This window comes from Prunus mume, linkage group LG4 (genome assembly GCF_029339155.1).
Source record: "Prunus mume cultivar Tortuosa linkage group LG4, ASM2933915v1, whole genome shotgun sequence".
Taxonomy (NCBI): Eukaryota; Viridiplantae; Streptophyta; class Magnoliopsida; order Rosales; family Rosaceae; genus Prunus; species Prunus mume.
The window spans coordinates 16,154,400-16,177,994 of NC_142701.1; the positions used below are offsets into that span (position 1 = coordinate 16,154,400).

Below are 23,595 nucleotides of genomic sequence, written 5' to 3' on the forward strand. Positions count from 1 at the left end.
CATGTATATTAATATCATAAATGCTATTTTCCTCTCTCTAATTGTTAACTAATTCATTAAGTAATTCATTACGTATGATGTGGTCCGGATTCTGCTGCCCACTACTCGTAACATTGATATTGTCCCCAACTTAACCATCTATAAAATCTAGTAAGTGTAAAGTTTTATCACAAAATGCCTTGAATGATGATACTAGTAATGAAACCATTCATTATATGTTATTTTTAACCTTATATATTTGAAAAAACAATATTTAAAAACTCAAGTCTCTAAGAAAAAAAGTTGGCAGCCTCCTTCCCTACCTCATCCCTCTCCTTTCATCCATTCTTTTCTCCATTCTCTCCTTTTATTGTTAGTTTATTTTGTGATGTAGAAACAGTGAAACGATGTCGTCGCCATGATATAGTCACTATATTTTCTGTTTTGTTTTTTTCCCTCTTAAATGAGTTGGTATTGATAAAGATTTCTCACAACTTCATGACTCTTCTCGCACAAAATATCTTTGGTTTTTTTCTCTCCAAGTCTTCCCGTTCATTTGAATCTTCAAATTTTATGGATGGTTTCTACACTTGAAGATCATTATCATGATTAAAGTAACCAAACCCAATTTGCTCACCATAATGCGCCCACGATTTCTCAGAGATGTGAACAAATTTGTTCGAGGCACACACCGAAACTCGAACTTTTGCACTTGCGTCGCATTCAAATGATTTTGTCTTAGCACAAGACTTTAATCAATGTTTTGCTCATTGAGGAATTGTGAGGCAAAGACAAAACCATGTGTCAATAAAGCCGGTTACATCATTTTCAATCTTAACCTTACATACACCATTCACTGCCAGAAAATCATTATAGATACCCAAATACGCGTACGATTTCACATCAAGCCTAGCCTAGGCCCTATATTATTTTGTAAAATTATATAAACACATTTTTGTATTGGCATTACTTTATAGATGGCAAGTCTGTCGGAATGCAAAGGAACAACATCATGTGTGAGTGTGACCCAAGATTAAGACAAAGTAACATTTTGCTTATGTTGCCCTGCCAAAAATGGTCACGTTTCTGGTAGATTGCTAATTCAATGGTAATGCGTTTCTCTTGCAAATTGAAAACCAGGCTGGCCACAACTTTGCTTTTAATATACTCATTATTGTGGAGACCCGTCGTATTATAGCCAGCCATGAATGAGCCTCAAACCTACACCAGAATCTGGCCACCCCAAAATTTAAAGAGATTAACTAATAATAAAAAAAGCCACTAGACAAAGATCATAAGACTCATCATGTTTACGTATTCAATCATGGATTTCTCAAATCATCCAAATTCATTCTTCCGGTGTGCTTATTAACACATGGGTATTATAATGATTCGGATGATTCCAAATCATGTGTTTACTTACACCTTAGGAATAAAAAATTATGAGAGTTTCATGCTCAAATCCGTAGTCAAGTACCCTCAAAACCATACCATTTCCATGCCTAACTGTTTGTAACATCAATTATGTCTTGTGACAAAAATGAAAATTTGAACAATAATGTAGAAAAAATTAGGAAACTATAACAGTAATTTTTAAAAAAATTTAACTATTGAGATTAAAGTGGAATAAAACCTAGGTACAAGTAGCAACCTAAAAAAGAACAAACCTAACTATAAGATTCAAGAGTACAAGTAAACCTTTCCCAGTTTGCACATGTTTCCATCAATGTAAGTGTTTGAAGTATAGGCTCAAACTAGAGAAAGGTACATCTGTGAAACACATCTTGTTTCGCCATTGCAAAAATAGTCCAACTTTATTGGAGGAGTGGAATAATTAGTAGACAGGGTGAACTCCATCCCAGCTTATGAACTTTGATCCTCGGCTTCAAACGTTGGAACCAGGTTGGCCGCACGTAATATTGAAATTGTACTTGTACCATATTTAGCTGAATTGGCTATGAGGTCGTATTTGATGGCATACATATCCACGTACACAATAATAGCCCCCCTCATTTGTGATCTCAGCTCTTCACACAGAATATGCAATTGCTTGTTAAATGCTTTTGCAGCGTCATTGAGAAACTTGAGGCAGCCATGGTTATCAACATTTCCGGCGTTTGGGGCAGTTCTGGCAAGCTTTTGGGTAAGCAACCCAGCGGTCCAGTATTGTGCACCCAAAAATATTTACCACCATGTTGGTATATACTCTAATATTATTGATCAAATGTTATGAAAGGAGAAATTAAACAAATAAAGTTGAAAATAAAAATGACATGCATGTTCGAAAATCAATCAATTATATATATGTACATTTTAATATTAGGTGAAGCGATCGAGCTCGAAAACGCAGGAATTGGAGAACTTGAACGTCCAAACTAAAGGGCAGATGTCTAGGAAGAGTGGATGAACCACTGATTGCAAAGTTAACTCCGTTTGTGAAATTTGGCCCCAAAGATTCAAGATATGGGGTCAAATAATGGGTTTGCAAACTTTCACCTGTTAATCAAGTAATTAAACCAAATCAATGAGCAAATAAATCTCTCCGGCAAACATTGTCATAACTACAATAAAATAAAAGCCAAAATTTTGCAAGAAAATCAATTATTAATCGTCCGTCACATAATCTGCCTGCTGCTCACGATGCTCATGGTGGTGGTAGTGGTGGTAATGATGATGGTAGAAAATACGTCTATTAATTCCAAGTGCATTGAAAAAACCACCTATATCGGAATTGTAATCACCAAAGTTAAATATGACCGGCTTTTTTATGCACTCACAATCAACACGGGTAAGTGCTGAGAAACATAAGATGATGACAAGAGTAATAGGCAGAGGAAGAAGAAGATAGTACTCATTTCTGCTTCAAGTTCGTTAATTAGATTCACTAAAACCACTAATATATAATCTTGTATCATGTATGTGCGATTATTGAATAAGAAAAAAATTAAATTAAACGTTCCAAGTTTTCCTTTTACAGAATGTGGTATGATTAGCAAGTTTGCGGTTTGATCCGCGAGTTTTTTTTAATGTCTCCATAACATAACAATGCAGCAGTTGGGATGAAAGAAAACCAAATCAGAGCTTAAGCCGCTGATTCCAGCATACTACAACTGAATCGGCCATCTGACAGAGACAGCTTCTCTGCTTTTGTAACAGCGTCAAGAGGAAGGGGGCTGAAACTTCGAGATGGACCGTAGAAATGAGGGAAGCTATTGGAACCATCAACAACTTCATATATTAATCCTTCGCCCAGCTGTGTCAACGCATATCAATTTAGAGCAAATTTATCTCAATACTTACTGAGATTACAAGGTATGAAGACAAAAGGAAAACAATGCCAGCAAAATGTGAGTGTGAGTTACATGTGGTTCTCTACCAGTCTAGGTTTCGCACTTTCTATTCTTAAAAGTTTTTTGATGAATTTTGGGGAGCATTCAGTGCCGTGATAAATCTTTGGTTAACAAAAGTCACCAGGAACCCCACCCTGATAAATCTTTAACTGCTCGTCCAAGGAATTCACAAACAAGACTGGGAAATCATTTGAAACCTTAAACACAGGAAGGAAGGCAAATTTTGAAGAAGATACAGTTAGCCATATGACAAGATTCCTATCTTTTAATCTGCAGCTAAGTGGTATGAGATTCCATAACTTCTTATTTCAAAAATAGGTAAGAAGCTTGGAACCGCCCGCAGTTGCAAGATTAGGTTCCATAAAATTAAAGCATGCATGAAATAAACTTCATTGTGCACTGAAACAATTACTTATTTCAATGAAAGTCTTCTGAATGTTGAGTAATTATCTACGCTTCGAACATAATAGGGTGATAATTACTTGTAGGCAAATGGATTAACTGGTTCCCATCATCTGTCAAATTTTGAAATCCTAGCTCCTAAGTGGTTTGACAACAATTGTTTTTACACAACAATATCTAGTTGTAGGCATAGCCCATTTCTAACTACAGAAATTGAAGGTAAAAGTCATAATGGATGGATGCTCATATCATATGTACCTTTTTGGTGTCAACTTGAAGCAAGTAAAGATCCACCTTAGTATTCAGGAAAAAATTCTGCAATGTCAACTGTACCTGAAATGTAAACCAAGCACCCAAAATTTCTCTCATTTAGACTAATTCTTGGACAAATAAGGTTCAATATGCTTAATCATAAGATTTTGAGAAACAGAGAGAAAATAAAACGACTCCAATACACACAATCTTTCAGCGATGCAAAGAGTAGACATAATCAGATTGGGTACTGGGTGGGTGCATATAACTTGAGAATTTAACAAGGTAGGAATTTTGAGAGAAAAGAAAAAGAGCCCATAGCGTTAATCCTGTACTTAAACCTGAGAAAGTGAAGAATTGGGATATAAAATATTAGAATTTGGGGAGAGAAACCTGATTGAGTTTGCTAAGATGAATGAACCCAGAAGTCTTGTCAAGCTCTCCACAGAAACTAGACCCAGAGCTCTGCAACTGTTCCCACTCCTTGGCTGTGCTGATTCTGTACACATATTCATCCTCACGTGCAGCCATTCTTCCTAAACTGGAGACTGGAAGACGGTCTTGTCCAAGGGAAAGAAATGATGCAACAGACAGACATATCAAATCACCATCTCCTTTCCCTTCGGCCCATCTTCAGCTTGGACCCAATTGAGCTATATATATGGGCTTAGCTAGAGCCCATGTGAAAGCAATTGCATGAAGAATCTACCTCGCGTCGTTTTAACTTTTGAAGCTTAAAACTTTCCAAGTGACCACAACGACGTCAACTGACAACAACTGAGACGGAGAGGCTCACTGGCTCAGTAGTCAGTAAACATGGCTGCAATGGCGAAACCAGGCCTGCTTAACCCCCTCCGTTCCCACCTCAATGAGCTTCCTCTTATAGATTCGAGCTCGATCCGCACCAAGCTCAGAGAATTTCGGTTCTCTCACTTCAATGTCACTCTAAAGCACGCAAGAAATGCGTCCGTTCTTCCTGTGATAAGAGCCCAGAGTTCTCCTGGTTCGTTTTTCTACGAACTTTTCTGGCAAAATCATTCATGGGGTTTGAATGTCATTTCAGATTTTGTTTTGGGTGTTTTGGATTTTGAATTTTCATAGTCTCTATTGTTGGTTGCTCGTAGATTATGTACCAGACTCCAAATTTTACAAAGTGGAAGCGATTCTGAGGTGCAGAAACCACTCAATCTTCTTTCCTTCTATACATTGTTGGTTCTTAGGTCCAGCTTGTCTCATTCATTTATGTTTTTGTTTGTATTGATTATCTATACCTCTGCATGTCTGTTGTGATCTTTTTTTTCTTTTTCCTAATTGCATACAACGTTTCAGCTTATGGGTTTTGATTATTTCTAATTATTTCTTAATCTTTGTTCTGATTATGGGACGAAATAGGCCATGGCGAGTTTCGCAGGTTTCTTCGGTAAGAACTATTGACCACAGTTTACTGCATTTTTAGTTCGCATTGCTTTTTTCATTAGGATAATGAAATCAGGAAAAATATGAATTTAGGTATCAAATTTTTTTTTGACAAGATGATAGATAGCTCTGTGGCTTTGCCCCTGTGTAGTTATCTCAAGCACAATACCCACCGTATCCTTCAAGGATTGGCTTTAATCCTTTACACAATCAAATTGATTTCCGGATGAACTCTTAAAATTGAAGATTATTGGTAGGCAGTGTTGATGAAGTTATTTTGTGCCTGATAAAGTCTTAAATATCGTCCCCAATATGGCAATATCACTCAGTCCTTGCCAGCAACTTGCTGACCAAGTTTTCTACTCCTTTCTGTATTCATTACCTTGTTCATAGTCAAGGCACAATAGCATTGGTCTTCTAATAAACATGCTATTCTCAGCATCTCTGAGCCGCTTCATCTTTCAATCCATTACAGACATGAGGCATCCCTAGGATGCTGCCATGCCAGTGTGTTGTCTGTGGTGCAGTAAGCAATGCCATTTGGTATACCAAAAGAAACGTAGAAGCAAGATGATCAAGAGAAATCGCAGAATTAAGATGTTTCCTGTGGATGATGTTTTTTTGTTTTTTTTGTTTTTGGAGTTAGAATGTTACGGCTACAGTCTATAGTAGGAAAAGAATGGTACCCTCTCGTCCTAACCATCCTTTTTGGACGCATGTTCTCAATTCTCTACTAATGCACAGTGATGGTGTTAGAAAGTGTATGATATACGTGTTTCTCTAGTTATCAATCTTTTCATGTGTAATATTTTTGAAGGTCCTTGAGAACATAGCATGAGCATTAACCTTTTTCTTCTTTGCCATCTCCTCGGTGAAAAACAAAGGCTCTGTTGAAAATTGGTATTCGCGGGGTTACAGTATCTGATGTTCGAGGCTTTGGTGCTCAAGGTGGTTCAACAGAGAGGCATGGTGGTATGTTCTTGCCTTGACATAGATCTTTTTCCCTTCATTTTAATTAAATCTACCAGAGGTTTTGATAACTGTCCCTACCCGGTCTGTTGCTTATTTATCCTCCTACTTTTTGGTTTGTATTATCATTTCATAATTGTCTTCATTTTTATTTTGCATTGCTTTGTAAGGCTCCGAATTTACTGAAGACAATTTTGTCGCTAAGGTTAAAATGGAGATTGTAGTGAGCAAAGACCAGGTATGAAGAGTATGAGTGATCATTTTAGTTGTACGATGAATTCTTCTTGAAAATGTGACATAATTTGCCATCTTGATCTCAGGGAAGAGGAGAAAAAATAAATGCTCATTGTTAAAAATCACTGATACAATCCTGCATGTCATTACTTCTTAGGTTGAAGCAGTAGTAGACAAGATCATTGAGGCAGCCAGGACTGGAGAAATTGGTGATGGCAAGATTTTTGGTAAGACTGAAAACGTCTTTATTTGTTGTGAATTGTCCATTTTGAAGCTACAAAGATACAGTAAGCAGCTAAGCAGGTCAAAGAAAATTTTAAAAAATGTAGTGTACTTGCAGCCTTGTCTTTTCTCCCTCGGTTAAGGCCTTGTTCTATTGTTCCTTGAAGAGGAATATCAAAATTCTAAGATATGTTGCTTTAACATGATCAGGGCATGGTTTATCATATTTATAATAATTATTTTATTTTTAAAATGATGTACATCTGAACTATATAAATTACCTTGTTTTCAGACACAATTTTTCTTTTTACTATACAGTTTTCTTCGATGGATTTGCGTCTTTCTATTTTGTTACCAATAGATGGTCTCAAAAAGATACATGTCCCTCCAGCTTTAGGGGCAATCAGATTCAATAAATTACATTTTATCATGTCTGTAATTTGAGATACTAGTCATCAAAAAGTTCAATGCTTGTGAAATTGTACTTCAAAGACGGGTTGTTAGGAAATGTAGCAGTTTGGACAAGGCTGATCATCTGTCAAAAATCTTTGTACTGTGTATTCTGCAATCACTCTGCTAGTTACATGACATATCATTTTTGGCCTCTCTATTGAATATTATGCAGATTCAATTTTTTGTCAAATTTCTAATGAGGTTTCCTATCTTGTGCAGTGGTGCCAGTCTCAGATGTAATAAGAATTCGCACCGGTAACATTTTACTTGTCAACTGATCTAAGTTTATTTCACACACACCAAAAAAAAAAAAACTGATCTAAGTTTAAGATGATTTATGCTGATTTTTTATGGCCATTGGAATTGATGATTGCTCTTTAGAATTTGCCTAAAGTTTCATGTGTATGTAATTTTCAGGGGAGCGTGGAGAGAGGCGGAGAAGATGACAGGTGGGTGGTCTGACCAGTCATCTGCTGCTGCTTGAGCTGCATTATCCGTTTGGGTTCAACTGAGTGAGATACGCCACTTTATGAGCTCTACTCAAATCAACCCCCGTCCAATCTCCCATGTCCATTAGATCTTAAAAGTCTGGTGCTTTTATTTTGCTAGTGTTATGTGATGATATAAGACAAAAATAAGGTGTAATACTAGTCATGTAGCTTCTCACTTTTAAGAAGGTAACCGGTAGAAAATAATTTGGTAGTTATTTCCCCCATTATTTTCTGAAATTAAAGTAGTCAGCTTATGGGGAAACTCGAATGTAGCACTGAAGAAGAATGTTAAACAAAAATAATGGATACATTATTTTGCAATGCATCTCATTTGAGTCCCGGAAATTTCAAACGCTCTTTTAACGTGTGAACTTTTAAATTGTCCCTAGTTGGTCTAATTTCTAGTCAGTTTACTTTTTAACAGTTCCACTTCCTAGTGAATGCATACATGAGTTGAGTAATTCCTCTGTTTTCTTTTGAAGTTCGGTAGATACACTGCTCTATTTCTATGGAATCTTCTTTTACTTTTTACCCAACCGATGATGCAATGCATTTCTGTTTGTTCTTTTCTTTTTTGGTCGAAATGATGCAATGCGTTTGTTGAAAGTCACATTTAATCTTAGCGGAAAGCAGTGTTCGGACAAGTGCACGAAAATGTTAGAAAGATAGCAAAGAAATTAACGACGTTTCATCAGATAAATCCAACAATAACAAGAATATTTGTAAGATAGTAGAAACTAAAATAGTTCAATCTAGAAATAGAGACATGTCCCAGACGAGAATGACATAGAACTAGACAAAGTAAGATTCAAATGGAAGAAATGACAAGATGAACAATCATGCTGCTAAGGTTAGGTTTTTGGAAAATGATAGCCAAAGTCCTACCATGTCATGGCTTAACAAGTACACTAACGGAAATACGAAAGTGATAGGAATAGATGGTAAAAGTAGAAACTCGGTAAATTTTTGGCTAATCCGCAATGAAATTGCAAGGCAGAAAATTTACAACCTATTTCAAAATTATTAATATCCTTGTTCCCGGTTCATATATCATGGAAGTTGTAGGCTAACCGTTGTTTGGAGGCTAACAACGAATCAAACCAACGATAACAAACAACTGGTTAAAAAGCATTTTGTATTGTTCTTAACAATTTTATTTTATTTTTAAATATTAAAAAAGAAAAAAAAAAAAAAAGTATAAATGGGATTCGGTCGGTGAGGTGTATTCTTATTCATTTTATTTTTTGTATCGCTCTCCCTGATCTATAAATACAGATAGTGTGAATCGTAGCGAGCGTATCGGTGTGAAGGACAGCTCCTCTTCCTCTTCTTCTTCTTAGACACACACATATACACAGACAGAAAGAGAAAGAGAAGCGTAGATCTATTTGTTGCTTCAAGGTCGCGCTCTTCCTCAGGTAACCTACTTTACCCTTCCTTCTTCGTCTTCTCAGATCTGCATCGTGAATTGCTTTTTGATATCCGATCTCGAATTTTCTGACTTTTTGACATCCGATCTCTTTGTTTTCCCTAAATCATTATGAAATTGACCAGATTTAGTCATTGTTGTTATAAGATCGTCTGTGATTGCTGATTGATGGATAATTTGGGTTGGTTTTGAAAATTTGAAGGTGAAAAATGGGGCTGTCTTTCACGAAGCTTTTCAGTCGGCTCTTTGCCAAGAAGGAGATGCGTATTCTGATGGTGGGTCTCGATGCGGCTGGTAAGACCACCATTCTCTACAAGCTCAAGCTCGGCGAGATCGTCACCACCATTCCCACCATTGGTACGTAGATACCCATCTCTACCTTAATCCATTCCTTTGAATTCCGCTCCTGATCTATTTCTTTTTCACTTATTATTAGTTATTAATTTGCTTTCAATTATGTTAATTCTATTTGGTTAGGATTCAATGTGGAGACTGTGGAATACAAGAACATCAGCTTTACTGTCTGGGATGTTGGGGGTCAGGACAAGGTATCGTCTTTGTTTTCTGTTTACTCTTTTTAAATTTTTTAAAAAAAATCTTACCTGCCTTTTGTAAATTTTGATTATTGCACCCGATTTAGTTGATTTTGTGTAATCAAGGACAAACCTTGAAGGAGACATGGTTTATTCCTTTTGGGCAAGGTTTTGTTTGTGGACTGTCTATTGCTTTTGGTTTGATGCACTTGCTAGTAGCCTTGAGACAAACATGGGTCCTCCATAGTTTGCTGTATTTGAATGTGTAATGTATATACTTGGTGATGCCCGAGTAAAATACTTTTGCCCGTGGATTGTTTGGTGCTGATTTGAATAGAGGCAGTGCCCAATATGTGGCTTACAAGTCACATGTTGTATTGCTACTTTTTCATTATCCGTTGAATGTTATAAAGCTGTTGGCTTTTCGCTTTATCTTGTTTGTGATTGCATTTAATGTATTTTTCAGATCCGACCTTTGTGGAGGCATTACTTCCAAAACACACAAGGACTTATCTTTGTGGTTGATAGTAATGATCGTGACCGTGTCGTTGAAGCCAGGGATGAGCTGCACAGGATGTTGAATGAGGTATTAATAGTCTTTCGAACTTCTTATCTCAATGCTAAAGAGCGGGATGAAATCTTGTGCACCTCTGTTACTATATAGGATCCGTTTTTTAATAGCTAAGTTTTTCTTGTGTTGGCAGGATGAGTTGAGGGAGGCTGTCCTGCTTGTATTTGCAAATAAGCAAGATCTTCCAAATGCCATGAATGCTGCTGAAATTACTGATAAGCTTGGCCTTCACTCCCTCCGTCAACGCCACTGGTAAACCCGAATATGTTTATTTTTCTCTCTCATACACACGCACACACGCACCTCCCTCTATGGATAACTAACCTTGTAAATTATCCATTGCAGGTATATCCAGAGTACATGTGCCACATCTGGTGAAGGACTGTACGAGGGACTTGACTGGCTTTCAAACAATATTGCAAACAAGGTGGACACATACTCATACATTTTGAGAAACTCCATTGTTGCTATTGGTTTCCTTTCCCTGACTTTGGGTTCCTTGTGTTGAATTGCAGGCATAGATGGCTTGGCTTGAATTTTGTGCGGTGACGAAGTTGGACATTGATCCTTGGTGCTCTGCATTTGCTACCGTTTTAAGTACCCTATTTTACCGTCTTTGTGTTTTCTTTTGCAAACAGTGCCTTTTTTTACCTGTAGTCTAAGAATAATTCGTAAGTTGTCAATTTTTCTCACGGTATTAACTCAATAGCATTGTTCCCCCGATTGTTTGTGTAATGAAATAGCTGCCATTTATTTTACTACCATTTCTTCGTTTATTCATTACTTTGCTGGAGATTATATAAGATGATCCTGCCCTCATTCTCTCACTCGTTCAAAATTCAAATCTCGATTGTTTTCAATTTACTCTCATCTCAGATTGAACAAAAAAATGTAATATGGAAATAGATAGCTGGGCAAGTGATAAACTGAAAATAGAAATCCAGATTCGCTTCATAAACATTGCATTATTATGTATATGGTACAAGATATATCAACAGAACACAGCAACCCGCATCTCCTAGCAGGTCCAACCAGAAACAGAAGAAGATGAAACAAAGCAAAAACATCAAAACCTGCTTTTCCCCGACCCCAAGCATTTGATTCCATTCAGTTCATTAACAGCCATGGAAAAAGAAACATAACAAAGGAATCTAAATATTTTCACTCACTCCACGTCTACCCTTCTTAAGCGGCTGATGGGGCAGTCACATATTGCACCACACCAGCTTCCGACAGAGCCTCAATGAAGGGCTGCATGTTCACCCCTTCACCTTCAGCACCGCCCACAACAGCTGCTCTTGCTCCTGGTGCCGATGGTTTCTTGTTATCCAACGACGTGTCGTTGTATATGTCCCACCATTTCCTCACCAACATCTTTATGTCCTCCCTCTCCATGTTCTCCTCCTTGCCTGTGTACCTCCACGGCTTTGATCCCTGCAGTGCAACAATTAATATTCAATCAATCGTTCAATCATTTTCGAAATTAATCAAACCCTTTAATTGATATTTGAATTATAAGACTCACTGCTGCACAATAATGCACCACTTTCACTTTGTCAAGCTCCACATTCTCCGGGTGTCGCCACAACATTGCGAGGACCAAATTGTAAGCCAAAGGAATTGGCTTGTAGATTTTCCTAAAGAACATGTTCAGATAGTCCTGCTCCGCAAATGGGGTGGGAGGAGTCACTTTGAGAGTGTTCAAGAGGTCATGGTAGGTTTCGAGGTCGGGCTCGAACACAAACATGCCGGCGTTGAAGTAAAGTGAGGGTGGTGGTCCCAGCTCCGATGTGGGCCACTGCACCTTCTCCGGGCACTGCTGGCAGCACCCGATCTTGTACTGCGGCGTGTGACTCCATGTTTTCTCGCAAAAGCAATCCATCACTGCGTAGAAGTGGCCGTCTGGCAGATCAAACAGGTGGTCTATATTGTCGTACACCTGAATGTCCCCGTCCAAGTATATCATCTTGCTATACTCCACAAACTGCAAATTTAATACAAAAAAACATTAGTATATACTTATCAACATAATCTTACAAATCCACACAAACTATAAGAGTTTTATTATACAAGCGATAATTTAAATTAGGCATTTGAACTTGGGTGCAAGAGATTAACCAAATATTATGTGCACAAAAGAAATGAAATAATCAATCTAATGTTTAAAGAAATAAGTTTTTTATGTCGCCTACGTACCTGCCACGTGTAAGAACTAGAGCAGCGCAAATTACACGTGTAACTAAAAGAGCACATAATTATATGGCATGGCCACGTAAGCAAGCTAAAGAACGTACCTCCCAAATTCGGAGCTTGGAATAGTTGATTACGTAATAGGCCATGGCGAACCGGGTCTGGTTCTCGGGCGGGCAAACGGGTTCGATCTCTCGGACTATGCAACCCTGCGACTCCAGAATACGACGGTGCTCTTGAGGGACGTCGGGCAAGACCGCAACGACCAATGGGTACGCCGTTTTGACCTTCCTCAATCCCTTGGCCAATCCGACGACGCCTTTCACGTAGTCGCCGTTGCCGGCCAAAAAGGTTACGTATGCTCGGCTCGGCAGGGTGGCGGGTATGGTGAAACCCGACTTAGCGACGCTGGTGGGGACGAGTACAGGAGCCATTGTGTGGTAGTGACGTGTCCAAGGGAGAAGGGAACGAGGTTGATAGAGGAAGAAGGCCTTGACCCTTGCAAAGCTAGAGAGAGAGAGAGAGAGAGAGAGAGAGAGAGAGCTGGAGATGGCGAGAGAGAGGCAGAGATCGATGGCTTTGAAACTGCTCTGGAGGGATGATGATGTTGTTGGGTTTTAGTGTTGGGGTGGGAGGGGGTTTATATAAGCATTGGAATGAAATTAAATTTGCCCGAAATTTTAGGTTAATGCAGTACATCTTCTGGGATGGCCTTGAGCTGTTTTTCCATACACGTGTCTTTGTGAATTCATCCTACGGTAAGAGGCTGCTCCGGGAAAGTTCCGGAAAGGACCTCAACTTAATCGTGACATTTTTATTTTGAAAAAAAAAAAAAAAACTGTGGCATAGAAGACGCTCGAAGGTCTATTTCCATGTTTGCTACAGTTCGTTTTGAGTTGGAAATTGAAAACCGATGTGGTTGGGTGTAGAGCCACGTGTAGGGTGGTATTTTATTTACAAGCAACAAAGGTTAATTAGGTCTTTACGAAGAATAATCTACTGTTGAAACCATGACATTCGAATTAATTTTTAAGAAAATTCTCATCTCACTTATTACTTCTACGTATTTATTAAAATGAATAAATACAATTGAATACAAATTTGGAATGGAAAAAGTGTCGAGATCTAACACATTTGAGCACCTTTTAGTGAGTTAGTGAACTCTCACGATATTTTTTTTAAAAAAAGAAAGAAAGAAAAGATGATAAATAATAAGATTCTATTATCTATTCTTTAGTTTTCACGTAAAAAATGGTTGAAATTGCCATAACATCCCCAAAGTTTAAATCGACATGATTCTTTCTTTGTCCTTAGTTGCTTGCTTATATATTGAATTGGCCTAAATAGGTTGAATATGAATTTTGAGTTGGAGTCAACAACCAATCAAACATGATTCTCTCTTTTCATTTGTTGCTGGTCATTTGCTACAACTTACCACCAGACGAAGACTGAAATGAAAAAGAAAGGACACCCCAAATTATATTTGTTTGTGGAAAACAGAGAGACAAGGAAATGTGGGGCATTCTAAAAGGTTCCATACGATACCTCCCAAATTGCATTTGCATTTGCTATTTGCATGCATCAAATTCGTGGGCCCTTGCCTTGACGACGCTGAGACTGTGCCAGTTGTCAAAATGGGCCCCAACGTTGAGTTCTCCTCCATCATCTTGAACTTTCCTGTGCTTTGACTAGCAGCATCCATTCTGGCAAAATCTACTAATTACAATTTACAAACAAAACACTCACCCGCCATTTGATAATCTCATAATTACTACATTAGACTATCATTTACTTATTATGATTGGAGATGTTAAAAAGACAACTCGCTGACAATCCCGTGTGTAGGCTGTAGACTGTAGACTGTAGACTAGTGGTGGTGGGGTGGGTAGGGCGTGATGAGTTGACGAGAGAGGTAAAATGGAACTGCCCATCACGACCTGCCCAATTTGGGCCATAGTTTTGCTTTGCGCCTGCATCTTTTTCAAAGTGCTCGTACCGCTTTCTTTTTAGTTGTTGTTGATGCCCTCGGAATGGCCCAGCTCAGGCCTCTTGTTGTTTGGGCTTCAGCCAGCTTCTCAACCCAAAGAAGGGTTCTTGGACCTGACTTTCTGCCCATTCTTCCACAAAAGCTGTGCTGCTAATTGTTGGTCTCGGGTTCATTTAGGTTGGGTTAAAATTGAATTATTATAACTTGTATTGTTCATTGGAATTTTAAAGCTCAATGACCAAAACAAAGGTGTTTTGGATTATTTTTTAGCTTGAAAACAATATATAATAATATTTTAGAAAAGTGCTGCCATATCATTGAAATCCACCAATTCAAACTGTCTATTTCAATAAAACGAATTGATCCAATTCAATTCGATTCCATTGTAGTTTAGGATCCAATCCAATTTGTACTGGTCGACCTGTTTTAGTAATGGAGAAAAACAATATTGAACTATGAAATAATTCTCATAAAATCCAACTAGATTGGATTCGGTTGGATCTCATAAGTAAATTCGTCGTTCAATTTAATACGGTTGATTTTAGAATGAGAGATTCAATCCAATACACCAAATTATTGAAAAGAAAATAAATAAATGTGAAATGTGTAATGTATTGTTGAAGTATTTTAAATGTTTTGACAGATACGGACTTAATTAAGTTGGTTAGAAAGGATGTATTCCTTATTATGTAACGAGTTCGAATACCCTCTCCATAATTTAGCTTGTATTTTTATTTTTTTATTTATAATAAAAACGTTTTGTTGCCACGGTGTTCATTCTGGTTAGGCCGTATTACATCACTCCGCAAGACGGATCCAAACTGCTATTTCATTAGCTTCGTCTCCTCTACAAGCGCCCCACTCTTCTCTTCTCTTTATAAAATAAATTTATTTTCTTCGCTTTCTCCTCTTCCTCCACCTCATCGTCTTCTTCTTCTCTAACGGTAAGGGCTTAGATCTCACCAGCTTGACCTTTTTATTGCTATTTTTTTATTTGAATTCTGTTTGATAGTTATGTTGTATTTAGGCTTTGGTTGAGTAGAAAAATCGTTTTGCATTCTAGATCTGTGGTTTTCAAAATGTCTTTGATCTCTTCAATTTTCTTGGGTTTTATCGGGATGCAATCGTTGTGGGTGATTTAAGCTTTGTTCGGTGTCGCTTGAGATTGTGGTGATTATAAGGTAGATCTTTTAGTTTGATTTCATCTTGTTGCCTGTTTTGATGAGATACAGTTTCAGTGAGAATTTTATTTCAGTAATTCTTCAGTTTTGTAATGCCATCTGAAATATCTTTAGATTCGTTAGAGTTCATGAACATAACATTTCAAATGAAGTTTTAATTTGTTGGATCTGATTTTAGCTTGCAGTTTAATTGCATTTGGGGAAAATTTAGTTTGTTATGTGAAAATTGTTGCTGACTTGAGATTGTAAAATGAAGTTCTCTTCCCAATTCGGTTGTATATAGAGAATTATATGGTGGAGTGACTAGATCCCATGCAAACCAAATGTGGATTTGAGCCTTTGATGCATACAGTTGAGCCACGGATTCCGAATGTTCACACATTTAGTCTCTCACTTTGTGCTGAGTTCTGTTTTCCCACATGCTCAAATTTGATATTTTTATTCTTTCTTATAATCAAGCTCACGTGTGATTTGAGTGATGCAAAAATGGTGGAAGATCATGATGCTTCGTTATGCCTTCCTCCATCCTTCTGATTACTTTGGGTTGTCTGATATTCTTAGTTTTGTGACATTTCACGAGACTTTCATTTTGAAGGTGCTCCTCTAATATTTTTTTTAACTGCCTTTCAGTTGGTGGCTGTCAATAATCTCCAAGTGAATCAAGATGGTAACAATCTGACCTTTGTTAGTTTTCCATTTAATTTTTGAGTGATGTTCTCAGTGGAGTAATGATTATCTGGTTTTGGTGATTGATATTAGTATTATTCATACATTTTAACCACTCAACATGAAAAACTATTCTGTATGCAAGTTCGACTGAAGATGCCACAGCAAAATAAATATACGAGTATAAATTTCTGAGGCTCAGTCAGTTTAACTTGGATCCAGAATAGTTTATATTCTTCAGTTTAATTTCTCAGGCTCAGTCAGTTTAATTGTATGAGTTTATAATCATGTAATTCATTGTGTTTCTCTTCAGTTAAATGCAAAGAGTTTTCCTTATTGAGTGGTTTAAATGTGTATACACAACTTAAGAATGTTGTCCCTAATAATTTTTTGTTTTCTTGGAATATCTCTTCTCATTTTCCCCTCTATTTGTAATTTAGGTTGTGCTCGCTTCTTCAATTATAAGCAAGTCTGGGAAAGGTGAGTTCTGTGCATTTTTCTTATGTTTCTGTGGGTTTCTGTTGGTTGATAATAATAATTCTTGCCTTTCCTTTGTCTACATAAAGTACACATGTGGAAGTGTAGGAATTGTTGATTGGTGAAATAAATAAGAATGACACTTGATTGAATTAGGAAATTGATACACCCTTGAAGGCAGTCTGAGCTGTGTCTCATGCACTAGTGCACTAAGGTTTAACCAAAAAATTACAGTGGTTTATCTATTTCATTGAGATTCACAAGACTCTCATACAATCTTGGTGATGAATTTAGTCAATGGAGTTTCTTGCAGTAAGAGAGAGGGAAATGAGATGGCTTTGGGTATGTTACAGGAATTAAAGATAATCCAGGTTTTCATTTTCTGTTTTGTTATGCCGTATCTGGGGGTTATTAAAAGGAAATAAATAGTTGTACTCTTCGCTGAGCTATTTTAACATCACTTTCTTTTGCCTTAATTTGACTTGCTAGTAACTAATTTGTTGCAAAGGTGCATATCATTAGAGTTGTTAAAATTTTATCTATATTTATTTTCTATTTTTTATTTTGCAGTGCTTGTTTCTAGGCAGTTTGTGGATATGTCTCGTATAAGAATTGAGGGTCTTCTTGCGGCTTTCCCTAAGTTGGTAGGCACCGGCAAACAACATACATATGTTGAGACAGAAAATGTGCGCTATGTTTACCAGCCGATAGAATCTTTGTACTTGCTACTTGTTACAAACAAGCAGAGCAATATATTGGAAGATTTGGAGACTTTGCGGCTGCTCTCTAAACTTGTATCCTTCTTATGCTGGCCTATGATTGTTTTCATGTTGTTTTAATGACTCGACTTCTTGGATCCATCAGTCATTGCTGTTTTTTTTTTGGCAGAACAATTGACTTGTTGCTATGATGATAGTGATAAAATGTTAGAATCGATCTAGATCCTTTTTTTATTTATTTGATTTATGTGCTCATGCCTTCATTTTATTATTCCCCCACTCCATTGGGAACTGCGATTCACATCACACATCTTGGTTCATGGTTTGTGGCCATTCTGTTCTTCCAAACGGGTACTCTCAACTTACAATTATAAATGGTGAAGAAAAAGGATTTTAAATGTGAAAAGTAAATAAAGCTGGAAGTTAGGGCAAAGTTTGTGTATACAGTTTCTGGTCTTCTCATCCTATGTATATGTATGCAAGTGTTTGTGGTTTTTTGCATGCATGTAGATGTATGGATGTTCCTTCAAGTTATGCCCAAGCAACCCAAGTAACAAGTCTAACAATGTGCACCATTTACTTGCCATAACGTACCATGGTTCTGGTGGGCCATAAGTTATTTTTGAGACATGTCTTTTCGTTTCTGGATTTTTAACCATCGAGTTGATTCCTTAAGCGTTTTTAGGTACCTGAATATTCTTTGTCCCTAGATGAAGAAGGTATATGCAGGACAGCATTCGAGCTGATTTTTGCTTTTGATGAAGTCATCTCTCTTGGGCACAAGGAAAACGTGACTGTTGCACAGGTTAAGCAGTACTGTGAGATGGAGAGTCATGAAGAGAAGTTGCACAAGCTCGTAATGCAGAGCAAGATAAACGAAACCAAGGATGTTATGAAACGGAAAGCTAGTGAGATTGACAAAAGCAAGGTAATTATTTAGGGCCCTGTGATGGCTCCTGTAGTGGCTTTGTGCTTTGCTTTGCAAGCCTCCTCTTTAACAATACTATGTCATGTTTCTCTGCAGATTGATAGGGGCAGAGTTGAAAAGGGTGGATTTATGTCTTTACAGTCAATGGGATCTGGAAGAATTGAGAGTACCTTTAGTGATATGAGCATATCAAGTAGTGGAAGTGGTGGTTTTGGAGGTGGTTCTGGTTTTGGATTGAGCACTGATATTGACTCATTTTCTACAAAGACCAAAGGTTTGTGTCTCTATTTGTCTGCATGAATCTGTGATTCATTCTGATATTAATGAGCTGCGGTGATGGTGGTGTGTGGTACATGATTTAAAATTCTTATTCGATTATGATACGCGTAAACCATATGATGTAGTTCCCCGATGTTAGTTAAAATGCTATGTTTGTTAAGCTGTTCTTATATAGTATGTGTAGGAAAACATTGAAAGCACATAATGTACAAGATTTCTATCTGCCACCATTGTGCCTTTCACCTTCATTTTTTATTGTATAATTAAGTCTACTTGTTTTTACCATGTACACTTCTATCGTCAGGTCGTCCACCTTCATCTGCCACCGCTCCTCCAAAGGGTTTAGGTATGCAGCTGGGAAAATCACAAAGGACCAACCAATTTTTAGAGTCCCTGAAAGCAGAGGGGGAGGTGATTCTTGAAGATGTACAGCCAAAAGCAGGCCAGTCTAAATCAGCTGCTCCACCTCTAACTGATCCCGTCACTTTGAATGTTGAAGAGAAGCTCAACGTTACACTTAAACGTGATGGTGGAATGAGCAACTTTGATGTTCAGGGGACATTATCTCTGCAAATTCTTAACCAAGAAGATGCACATATCCAAGTCCAGGTACCGTGTGAAATATTACCATGGGCATAATCGAGATGGTAGTTTTAGTTTTAACATCTCAGTGTTCATGATGACGTTTAAGTAACACATCTTACAACTGACTTATTTGATTACTAGGCTTGCTCTAAATCAGATAGGAACTTCATAATTATCCTTTCCATGGGATGGGAGACTTCTAGAGCTGTGTCTATTTTGAATGTTGTCTTTTGAAGTAGGTCATGCTTTGTGTAACAATGTGTTTTGTCTTATTTTCAGATTGAAACTGGTGCAAATCCTGGCATCCTTTTCAAAACACACCCTAACATGAACAAAGAACTGTTCTCCAATGAAAACATTCTAGGCCTAAGGGATCCTTCTAGGCCTTTTCCCACCGGTCAAGCTGGTGATGCAGGAGGTGTTGGTCTTTTGAAGTGGAGAATGCAGACTACAGACGAGTCAATGGTGCCCCTGACAAGTGGGTTCCACGTATTTTCATCATCTTGATGCACAATTTATCTTGTATGCTCTGATCATTAAATATCAATCTATCTCTGTTGCAGTCAACTGTTGGCCCTCTGTTTCTGGGAATGAAACTTATGTCAACATTGAATATGAAGCTTCACAGATGTTTGATCTGCGAAATGTTGTCATCTCAGTACCTCTGCCAGCTCTTCGAGAGGCTCCACGAGTAAGCCAGGTTGATGGTGAATGGAGGTGAGAAAAGTCAATTTATTTTTCTTATTTACTCTAGCTTTTGGCACCTTGAATTACAGCCATACGCACTGAATATGGTCGTTGTTTTACTGGTACAGAATGTTCCACTGTGAACATGAATGTGGATACAGAGGGATTCTTTTCTGATTGGTACCTTACATTAAACTGTGTGGCTGTGATTTTATGGACATGCTCATAATCCTAGGGTCCTGATTCAGGGTGGAGTTAAAATAATATTTGTGAGATACTGTTTCCAGTGCTTTTTTATTTTAATTTTAAATTCATGATTCTCTAAGTGGTGATTACGTGAAAGATGTTTTAAATTAATTTTTTTTACCTTTGATGCTTCCTTGAGTTTAAGTTGCATCAATAGAATGGTAAAATTGTGATTTAAAAATTTATTTATGGAAAAGCAAATTTTTTTTTACATAAAAAAGAAAAGGAACAGTGAATTCAGTGCTTATATGTAGTATATAATACCATATAATATATATACATTTGTGTGTGTGTGTGTGTGTGTATTCTATCTGTGTTTGAAGAATTATTTTTGGTCACATCAATCTCTAGTCAAGTTTTCTGCTGATTGTAAATTGTAAATGCTGTCCTGTGTGGCTTTGAAACTGTAGTTCAATGGAACATAAACTCTGGCTCTATTAGCATAACTCTTAACAACATTGTCCTGTAGTGTGTAGAACTTTACTATCATTAGTAGTTATAGTGGTTTAACTTTTCTGATAACAAGCCTGGAACTAGGAATTTTGGGTGGCTGCAATTTTGAGTATGCATGGGTTCACATATTGTCAATTTTGTGATATCTTAACTTTCGTTAAGTAGTTTTGTGGAAGTTTTTCTTTTTTCATTTCCTTTTTGATATATTTCTTGCTGGAAGTGCCCGTGATCCCATGAACAACGGGTAGGATATGAGTACCCCCATACATCATCCTTTTGTGTAGATGTTGGTACCGGATACTAACATGGAAAAAACCTGGGAATATACTGGGAAATAGGTCCAGGAATATGCCTGGCGTCCCTGCTATCATGTGATGGTGATGGTACTACTCCTGGAGCAAAAGGATTGAAACATTCACTGCTTTTTTGGAATTTATATTTCTTATATTTGATATCAACATTTGCATTGCAGATATGATTCAAGGAATTCAACGTTGGAGTGGTCCATACTTCTTGTTGATAACTCGAACCGCAGGTCTGCAAATGCTCTGATTCTTTTGGGTTGTTAAATAGTCCTTGTATACTAGCGTTAATGAGATTGTTATGTTTCTGGAATCCTTGGCAGTGGATCGATGGAGTTTGTTGTTCCCCCAGCAGACTCATCTGTATTTTTCCCCATTTCTGTGCGCTTCTCCGCCACTAGTACATTCAGTGACCTGAAGGTACAAGTGCTTGACTTTGATTTCTTGATGAAGATCCTTGTGCTATCATACTTTCCTCATTTTGGTGAATTTAAATAACACATGCTATAAGCGCAAATACTCTGTTGAGTCCATTGTCTCATACTTTACTCATTTTGATGGACTTAAATAACTCATACTATAAGTGCGACTACTTTGTTGATTCCATTGCGGATGTTATACCGCTAGGCTTTTTGGCCTACCATGTTATTAGGTACCTCAGGAATTGGGGAAGTATTATATTGCTCTAACTTCTATCATACTGGCGAGAACTCACTGCTTCACACGCCAGTAACACGGATGGGCCGCAGAGTTTTTATTATCTGCCCATTTATTATGTATATCTGTAGTCCACTTGAAACATGGCTAATTCTCAAACTTCATGTGGAAGTCTTTGGGTGTGTGGTCAGTCCACTCAAGGACTCCATAGCATACGTGAATAAGCAAAAATGTTTTTATTTTCGGTGCATGTAATGGCCAGTCTGATTCTTGACCGAGGTTAGAAAAGACTTACTAACTTGTGCACCGTATAATTTCCTTCTGAGATTGATTAGAGATCTTCTGCCACATATAATTTCCTTTCACTATCATGAATAGGCCACTTATTCTCTGATGGTATTGACGGTTTATAAATTGGAACCTGATCTTATGCCATAACTTACATCTGACTTTTCTTTCTAGTAGCATTTACGTTAGTAGATTGTACTTGAGAAGGTTTTTTAGCCACAAAGCTTTTTCTCAATTCTTTCCCGAAAATCTTGTGTTTTGGCATAATTTGCGTCATATTCATACCTTGTATAAAATTTGCCAATGTCAACTTTATTTTGCAGGTTGTGAACATTTTACCTCTGCAAGGTGGAAACCCTCCCAAGTTCTCTCAAAGAACGCAGTTGATCACAGAGAATTACCAAGTGGTGTGACCGGTTGGGGTGTCAGTTTGCAACTAGATTATCAGTTTCTACTACATTTTTGGACACGAATTAAATTCTAAATCGACAATTTATACTTTTTGGTGTTTTTCCCCCATTCAATTTGAGATGAAGGATGCCAAGAGTTACATTTTTATAAATTTGAACCTAATGTCTTAGGATGCTTATACAATCTACAGTCTTTCATGTGTGTATCTGCCAGACTTTGGATACTATAAATCTTCATGTCATTTCATTCTGTACGTCAGTTTTTATCCCGACTTTATACTTCAATTGCATATTGATCCACCTTTGTCTTTTCATACGGTAGTCTCAACTTGAATCACAAGGATGAATTCATGAATGAAAGTTTTGATGGCTATCCATGATTCATCGATCATCTACTTTATTGTGATAGATGAAAGATTTTATTCTATTTTTATACAAGGAATAGTCTAAATTAATTTAATTTATTGGGAGGGAGACTCTAATTTGAGTGCTAATGGGTGGGCTATTTCCCTGGCTATTTCCCTGGCTACCCCAGTTTCTATGACTCTAATTACTACTCATGTTGACAATTGGTTACCCTTAATTCATTCGATATCCCCAATCGAGCTCAACAAAAAGTATTCTCAATTAACAACCCATTCTCTCTTGAGCAACCAAAAATTTAGAAAATCAAGAACCCATTAAGTTCTATGAAAACCTACAAGAAAAATGCATGAATCATTTTAGTCCCTCTGGGACACGCATTCAAAACATGATATTTGTTATAAGATAGTTGCCAAACACCTCCCCTCGGTCTCTGTCTGGATCAACAAATCAATTAAATATTTAAAGCATTAAGAACAATAACAAATACTCAACATGGAATAGAAACTAGAAATTAATATAAACTATAAAAATTAAGTATTCATGGTTAGACTACATTGTAGCCCTAGTAAGAAAAATTAGTTCATGACGACAATAAAGATAAATAAAATATTCATTGTCATTAAACCAATTCAAACGATGTATTTGGTCTCAGGAATCTCCACAGCAACACCTTTGAAGGCTCCAATTACTCTTGAGAGTCAAAATCTGTATTGTGTATTAGAAGGTTACTTTTAAACAATTGGCAAGTCCTGACAGATTATTTGTATTCATAGTCCAATCCGGTATAGTATATGGTGTCCTATCTTGCAGGCAAGTTTTTTCCCCTATCTTGTTGAAAATGCTAGTCATGTGTTCAATCCAACCTTCTAAATG

General features: G+C 37.3%; 5 protein-coding genes across 6 annotated transcripts; 3 read left to right on the forward strand and 2 right to left on the reverse strand.

The window, feature by feature from the left end:
- Window positions 1-2,904: 2,904 nt before the first annotated feature.
- LOC103327283 (dihydroorotate dehydrogenase) lies at window positions 2,905-4,607 on the reverse strand. The gene is made up of 3 exons (XM_008229588.3): window positions 4,377-4,607; window positions 3,990-4,064; window positions 2,905-3,232 (listed from the first exon to the last, which is right to left on the reverse strand). The coding sequence occupies exons 1-3, from the start codon at window positions 4,512-4,514 to the stop codon at window positions 3,062-3,064; spliced, it is 384 nt and encodes a 127-aa protein (XP_008227810.2). The 5' UTR covers window positions 4,515-4,607; the 3' UTR covers window positions 2,905-3,061.
- Window positions 4,608-4,715: 108 nt separating this feature from the next.
- GLB1 (nitrogen regulatory P-II-like protein) lies at window positions 4,716-7,983 on the forward strand. The gene is given in 9 exon segments (XM_008229587.2): window positions 4,716-4,986; window positions 5,108-5,153; window positions 5,376-5,403; window positions 6,284-6,371; window positions 6,539-6,606; window positions 6,760-6,829; window positions 7,497-7,532; window positions 7,695-7,706; window positions 7,709-7,983. Coding segments are annotated over 9 exon segments (588 nt in total). The 5' UTR covers window positions 4,716-4,799; the 3' UTR covers window positions 7,762-7,983.
- Window positions 7,984-9,011: 1,028 nt separating this feature from the next.
- Window positions 9,012-11,059, forward strand: LOC103327280 (ADP-ribosylation factor 2). The gene is made up of 7 exons (XM_008229585.3): window positions 9,012-9,186; window positions 9,400-9,554; window positions 9,675-9,745; window positions 10,197-10,316; window positions 10,435-10,553; window positions 10,647-10,728; window positions 10,817-11,059. The coding sequence occupies exons 2-7, from the start codon at window positions 9,407-9,409 to the stop codon at window positions 10,820-10,822; spliced, it is 546 nt and encodes a 181-aa protein (XP_008227807.1). The 5' UTR covers window positions 9,012-9,186; window positions 9,400-9,406; the 3' UTR covers window positions 10,823-11,059.
- A 286-nt stretch (window positions 11,060-11,345) lies between these two features.
- On the reverse strand, window positions 11,346-13,048 carry GOLS1 (galactinol synthase 1). Its single transcript, XM_008229586.3, has 3 exons — window positions 12,596-13,048; window positions 11,827-12,285; window positions 11,346-11,735 (listed from the first exon to the last, which is right to left on the reverse strand). The coding sequence occupies exons 1-3, from the start codon at window positions 12,923-12,925 to the stop codon at window positions 11,487-11,489; spliced, it is 1,038 nt and encodes a 345-aa protein (XP_008227808.2). The 5' UTR covers window positions 12,926-13,048; the 3' UTR covers window positions 11,346-11,486.
- A 2,186-nt stretch (window positions 13,049-15,234) lies between these two features.
- On the forward strand, window positions 15,235-22,610 carry LOC103327279 (clathrin adaptor complexes medium subunit family protein). 2 transcript variants are annotated; one of them, XM_008229584.3, is made up of 12 exons: window positions 15,235-15,422; window positions 16,290-16,326; window positions 16,766-16,805; window positions 17,373-17,596; window positions 18,207-18,449; window positions 18,546-18,723; window positions 19,033-19,337; window positions 19,593-19,791; window positions 19,877-20,030; window positions 21,172-21,234; window positions 21,325-21,421; window positions 22,270-22,610. In XM_008229584.3, the coding sequence occupies exons 2-12, from the start codon at window positions 16,324-16,326 to the stop codon at window positions 22,357-22,359; spliced, it is 1,596 nt and encodes a 531-aa protein (XP_008227806.1). In that variant the 5' UTR covers window positions 15,235-15,422; window positions 16,290-16,323; the 3' UTR covers window positions 22,360-22,610. The 2 variants fall into 2 exon arrangements, with proteins under 2 accessions (XP_008227806.1, XP_088906423.1); XM_089050297.1 differs by lacking the exons at window positions 15,235-15,422; window positions 16,290-16,326.
- Window positions 22,611-23,595: the final 985 nt, after the last annotated feature.

What these genes read in the sequence shown, in the direction of transcription:
- LOC103327283 (XM_008229588.3), bottom strand. Translation starts at nt 4,514, where the DNA reads ATGGCTGCACGTGAGGATGAATATGTGTACAGAATCAGCACAGCCAAG. An exon ending in ATCTTAGCAAACTCAATCAG is followed by an intron (nt 4,065 to 4,376) that starts GTTTCTCTCCCC and finishes TTTACATTTCAG; the next exon opens with GTACAGTTGACATTGCAGAA. An exon ending in TTCAAGTTGACACCAAAAAG is followed by an intron (nt 3,233 to 3,989) that starts GTACATATGATA and finishes GCGTTGACACAG; the next exon opens with CTGGGCGAAGGATTAATATA.
- LOC103327280 (XM_008229585.3), top strand. Translation starts at nt 9,407, where the DNA reads ATGGGGCTGTCTTTCACGAAGCTTTTCAGTCGGCTCTTTGCCAAGAAG. An exon ending in CACCACCATTCCCACCATTG is followed by an intron (nt 9,555 to 9,674) that starts GTACGTAGATAC and finishes CTATTTGGTTAG; the next exon opens with GATTCAATGTGGAGACTGTG. An exon ending in ATGTTGGGGGTCAGGACAAG is followed by an intron (nt 9,746 to 10,196) that starts GTATCGTCTTTG and finishes TGTATTTTTCAG; the next exon opens with ATCCGACCTTTGTGGAGGCA.
- GOLS1 (XM_008229586.3), bottom strand. Translation starts at nt 12,925, where the DNA reads ATGGCTCCTGTACTCGTCCCCACCAGCGTCGCTAAGTCGGGTTTCACC. An exon ending in CCAAGCTCCGAATTTGGGAG is followed by an intron (nt 12,286 to 12,595) that starts GTACGTTCTTTA and finishes TTAAATTTGCAG; the next exon opens with TTTGTGGAGTATAGCAAGAT. An exon ending in TGGTGCATTATTGTGCAGCA is followed by an intron (nt 11,736 to 11,826) that starts GTGAGTCTTATA and finishes GTTGCACTGCAG; the next exon opens with GGATCAAAGCCGTGGAGGTA.
- LOC103327279 (XM_008229584.3), top strand. An exon ending in ATTTTCTACAAAGACCAAAG is followed by an intron (nt 18,724 to 19,032) that starts GTTTGTGTCTCT and finishes TTCTATCGTCAG; the next exon opens with GTCGTCCACCTTCATCTGCC. An exon ending in GTACATTCAGTGACCTGAAG is followed by an intron (nt 21,422 to 22,269) that starts GTACAAGTGCTT and finishes TTTATTTTGCAG; the next exon opens with GTTGTGAACATTTTACCTCT.